The 4,742-nt window shown below is 37.0% G+C and overlaps 1 protein-coding gene across 1 annotated transcript; it reads right to left on the bottom strand.

Annotated features, from left to right (window-relative positions):
- Positions 1 to 2,135: 2,135 nt before the first annotated feature.
- LOC103964282 (aspartyl protease family protein At5g10770) lies at positions 2,136 to 4,444 on the bottom strand. The gene is made up of 2 exons (XM_009377201.3): positions 4,158 to 4,444; positions 2,136 to 3,691 (listed from the first exon to the last, which is right to left on the bottom strand). The coding sequence occupies exons 1-2, from the start codon at positions 4,345 to 4,347 to the stop codon at positions 2,415 to 2,417; spliced, it is 1,467 nt and encodes a 488-aa protein (XP_009375476.2). The 5' UTR covers positions 4,348 to 4,444; the 3' UTR covers positions 2,136 to 2,414.
- Positions 4,445 to 4,742: the final 298 nt, after the last annotated feature.

Genomic DNA, 4,742 nt, shown 5'->3' on the forward strand with positions numbered 1-4,742 from the left:
GAAAGACGATCACTACAGTGAAAATATTCAAGTACAACGAACAATATTGATGACAAGGATTCGATAGAACCTCAAAATATGCAACCACTGAGAATCTGTTATGAATCAAAGGTTTATTTCGGAAAAATCCCCTTAACAGGGACGAAGAACAACAACGATCATGATTTCGAAATACGCTCTCAACATTCGTCGGCAAGCATTACTCAAACCACTCAACCAGATTCGGAAAAAATTGAAGAACTCTCTGAAACTATTTTGCAAAAGTTAAAATTCAATTAGTTTATAGGTTCGGCTAAGTAATCTAACAGATAGTTAAGTTAGGTTAACCAAATGCGTTAGGGGTAAATTTGACAAATCACCATGTTATTTTGTTTGGGCTATTTTATTTGGCTATAAAAATGGGCTTTGTACTAACCATTAAATAAACTTCAAATGTGGTTTTTGGTTAAAAGTTAAAGTCTTCAAGCCCTTTTGGTTAGTTTTCTTTTTAATTAACTAGTTTTTCTTAATTATTAGTTTATTATAAATAATGAACTAAATTTAAAAATCTGATTAATTCAAATGATGTGGTTGTCCCCATCAAATCCCACCTAAAGTGGTATGAAAATGTGGTACAAAAACATGGTATGAATAACATTACTCTTCTTTTGTGCACTCCTGCCCACGTGTTGCATCCAAACATATTGATGAGTCAATTTCATATTATATATTTTACCCTATTCTTAGTATACTTTGGTTAATATTTTGGAAGAATTTTGATACTTTGAATTGTATTTCTAATATAGGACTTTCGACTTCTTCTGGAGCAAAACATGGTCAAATGGATGAATTTTGGAGTAATTCCAGCTGAAGGATGTTTGTGAGTCACTTAGCTTGATCGTATCAAAATATCATATTTTTCCACCAAGCGGTTACTTTCTGGCGATAAAATAAAGGAGCAATGCGCGGTGCTAGAATAGTGACGTTTTGGGCTTGAATTGCGTTTTTGGAGCCCAAGATGACCTTGAATGGGTTCGTGACCTTGGAGATGTGTTCAGAACGTCCCGATCTTCAAAATAAGCTATTATGGGCCAGATTTGGAGAAGATTTGAGGCTAAAACGTGGCTAGATAGTTTCTGTGCAGTTTCTCCTAGTTTAATTAGGACTTTATGTTTTAATATATTTTATTATTAGTTAGCTTCCTAGTGGAAATAAGAGACTTGGTTCCTAGGGTTTGTGTGGCTGGCTTTGAGGGAGATATTTAAGGTTTTAGTTAGCTCTAGTTTGAGGGATGCTTACTTTTAAGAAACTTTGGAGACAGACAGTTATTGCTAGGGTTCTTGGAGATTTTCTACTTTAAGGTGCTTCATTCCTTTTATTCTTAATAATATTTTCTATAATTTCAATTATGAATATGCGTAACTAATTCCTTTTGCTAAGGCGAAGCCTTGAGTCTTAGCATGAATATGTAATTTTTATTTAATTGCTTATGATTGATTGCATGTATACTTTGAATTAGTGGTCACTGTGATTAAAACTATCTAATTGTCTTAATGCCTGATCATCATTAAGTTCTTTAGAAAAGTAATTTGATGCAATTTTGGTTGGAAGGTTCCCTGAAATTGATATTGGCTTCTTGTGATTAATAATTGTAATTTCACTTAAGATGAACACCACATCTTAAGGGTTGCATGGTTTTTCAAAGGGTTTTCATAAAGCATAATGAGTATTTCATGTTTAGATTTGATCCAAACGTCTGGACGGGTTGCATATTAGATATACGTTCTATATTGGAGGTTCCAAGTATAATATAAATTAGGAAAACCTAACCTTCAAAGTGGCATGTGTGGATCATAAGTAATTGGTAAAAATACATAAGATTGCTAGGTGATGGTGGAACCCTAGTGCTTTTATAAATTGGTATTTAAAACTCTTTTCTTTTATCATATTTGTTTTTAATTAAAATTCGTTTTTAATATTACTCAAGTCTAAAATCTATTTTCTCAACTTTTAATTTTAAGTATTTAATTGGGAATTGTTTCTACATAAATTATCCAAATAGTCTTTGAGAATAACGACCTTGCATAAGCATCTATACAACAACATCCTTGCATTCTTGCAAGTATTTCATGTATTTTTATCCCTACTTTTGTAGATGGTAAAAGTCCTATCATATATCATAAAGAAAAATAATACAGTTCAAACCCTTACTGCCTCAGCTGTAGGGAATCACTTTATCACACAACGACATTCAGAAATCGCAAATGGCACACATGCATATGTTCTATACCTTGTCCAATTGTACCAATACCTATTTATACATCAGATGAACCAAGAAGAACTATCGCTTGAAGACTTTGTTGCCAACGTGTTGCTTGGCTTAACTTCCAAAAAATACAGGCGAAAACAAACCTAATTCCTTCTAACATTTCAGCTTACGTAAAACTGCATGATTCTTTTGCAAATCCCAGCTTGGAGTCTTTGGTATTGTATATAACCCTTTGGTTTTTTTGCTGATAATTCCCGATAATAGCAATCTCATCTTCGTACGAAAGACTTGCTAGAGCCAAGCAGATCTGGGATCCATCTGTCTGTACGAGATAGAAAATTCCAGTTACATCAACATTCATCTCAGTATCTCCCTCATAGTGGAACTTGAGGGTAGGAATGTTCACTTCCTGATATGCACTCAGGTTGAAGCAAGTGTCCAAGATTGAAAAACCTGGTGCCGTAGGGTACCCAGAAAACTGTTTCAAAAACTCTGTCTTGACAGCCTTGTAAACTGAAGGAGGCAGTCTTGAAATAACTGTCCCAGAATCAATCAGAATCCCACCACTTGCAAAACTTGAAGCTTGTAAAGCGACTCCCCCGATACTTATACCAGTAAGGTTGAGAAAATAGAAGGATGATAGCTGTGGATTATTAACCATTCTAGTGTAAGAAATAGGAGTGGAGTTCTTGTAAATTGAAGCATCACCCCCCATAATTAAAGAACCAGAAGCTGTGGATTCTGTTGTAGGTAAGCAGTAGGAAAAAACTCCTCCGAATAATGCAGAAGTTTGAGACACCACTGAGACACTTTCACTCCTTCCCAAACCCATTAGACCCGAAGTTCCTCCAAACAGACCCTTATTATTTCTGCCACAACCAAACACAAAATTGGTCACCGGCGCAGTTCCAAGACTGAGACGATCACTACCTAGCTCACCGCGAGTGTACGAGCCATCACCATATTTCACGACATAGTTACAGCTCATTGGGTTGCTCCCGCATGCCCCTGGATTCCCGGTATCAAACTGGAGTGACTGACAAGTCGATGAGTTGCATAAAACCGATTTGTACGAAGAGGATGCAGAAGGATTGAAGAGAGGCTCTTGTTGATTATAACACAATTTGCAAGGCTGGCATTGAACCCAAGTCAAATCACTGCCTGTGTCTACAATCAGTGTCATATTTCTTCCTCCCAGTTCCACGGTTACAATGTAGTTCAGTGTTTGTAGCCTAGCGCCGGAAGTTAACAGGATTTGAGCATCTGATACATCTTTCATGCCGCCGGAAACCCTGTTTTTGAATCCGGATTGTAGTGTCCGAACGTGAACATCGTCCAAAACTAAACGTTTCTGTTGTTTTTTGTTCCAGTCCACAATCTTTCCAGTTCCAGAGCAGCCATCTCTGTGTTTTATCTCCAATATGGCCGCACCTTTTTCTCTTCCTATAATCAAATTAAATGACAACCCGATTCAAGATTTACTAAAATAATATTTTCATTCTATTTAATATCTCAAACGAAAAAAAAAAAACACATTTATCAAAGTAGATACACATTCAAACAAATTAAAAAGCCCAGAGAATATATAGAAACCATTAAAAGTTCATTATTTTGAGTTGCATAGGCCACAACCCAGCATAATCTACCAAGAGAGTTTTGTTGGTAGATGACCTAAGACCTTTATTCGCCACATACACATATAACTACAAATTCTAGGGCGCTCCGTATGGGATACTTCAGGCTTTTCAACCATTAAACATCTCAATTTTATATTTTTAACCAAGGATCCAACGGTTCCAACATCCAGAGTATGGAATACCCCGGGACACCAGAGAAAAGCCTATAATCCAGTAGTGCAAAACATAGTACAATGCAAAACAAAGTAAAGGGTATAGTAGTGTTTGCTTACTTGATTTGTGGGAGAGGCAAGCAGTAGTTGTGGTTCCAGCATGTCGACCATGCTGCCTCCAACGAAACTGTTGCAGCTTGAGGAGCTTCTTCTCTTTAAAGCACTGAACCCCATTTGCAGAATAACAGAGGCAGAGAAGAAAAGCAGACAGCACAAACTGCTGCAAAAGTTGAGGTTTTGCAGCAGCCATTATTGATGGTGGTCAAGAACTTAAGATATGAATCAATGACTCTGTTTGTAGAGAGAGAGAGAGAGAGAGAGAGAGAGAGAGAGAGAGAGAGGAGAGATTCTTGGGAGGGGGGTTGGAGTTTGGCATGAGAACAAAAGAGGAAGGGCTGTCCTTAGGAACTAGGGACCCCACTGCCACTGGTGCATGCATGAGGATTATTGGGGTTTCACGTGCACACTTTGACATAATTCGGAAGAAAGAAAATGCAACATGCAATTGGGGTTGATGGATGAAACGAAGAACTTGTCATTAACAATTATTTTAATTGCTTCACATTCACCCAGAAATCCAAAGATAAGGGCCCAACTCTTCACGGAATCAACTGTCACAACATACACACCAGAATATATAATATG

Source organism: the organism of the source record quoted next, unplaced genomic scaffold, assembly GCF_019419815.1.
Source record: "Pyrus x bretschneideri cultivar Hongxiangsu unplaced genomic scaffold, Pyrus_bretschneideri_v1 Contig90, whole genome shotgun sequence".
Taxonomy (NCBI): Eukaryota; Viridiplantae; Streptophyta; class Magnoliopsida; order Rosales; family Rosaceae; genus Pyrus; species Pyrus x bretschneideri.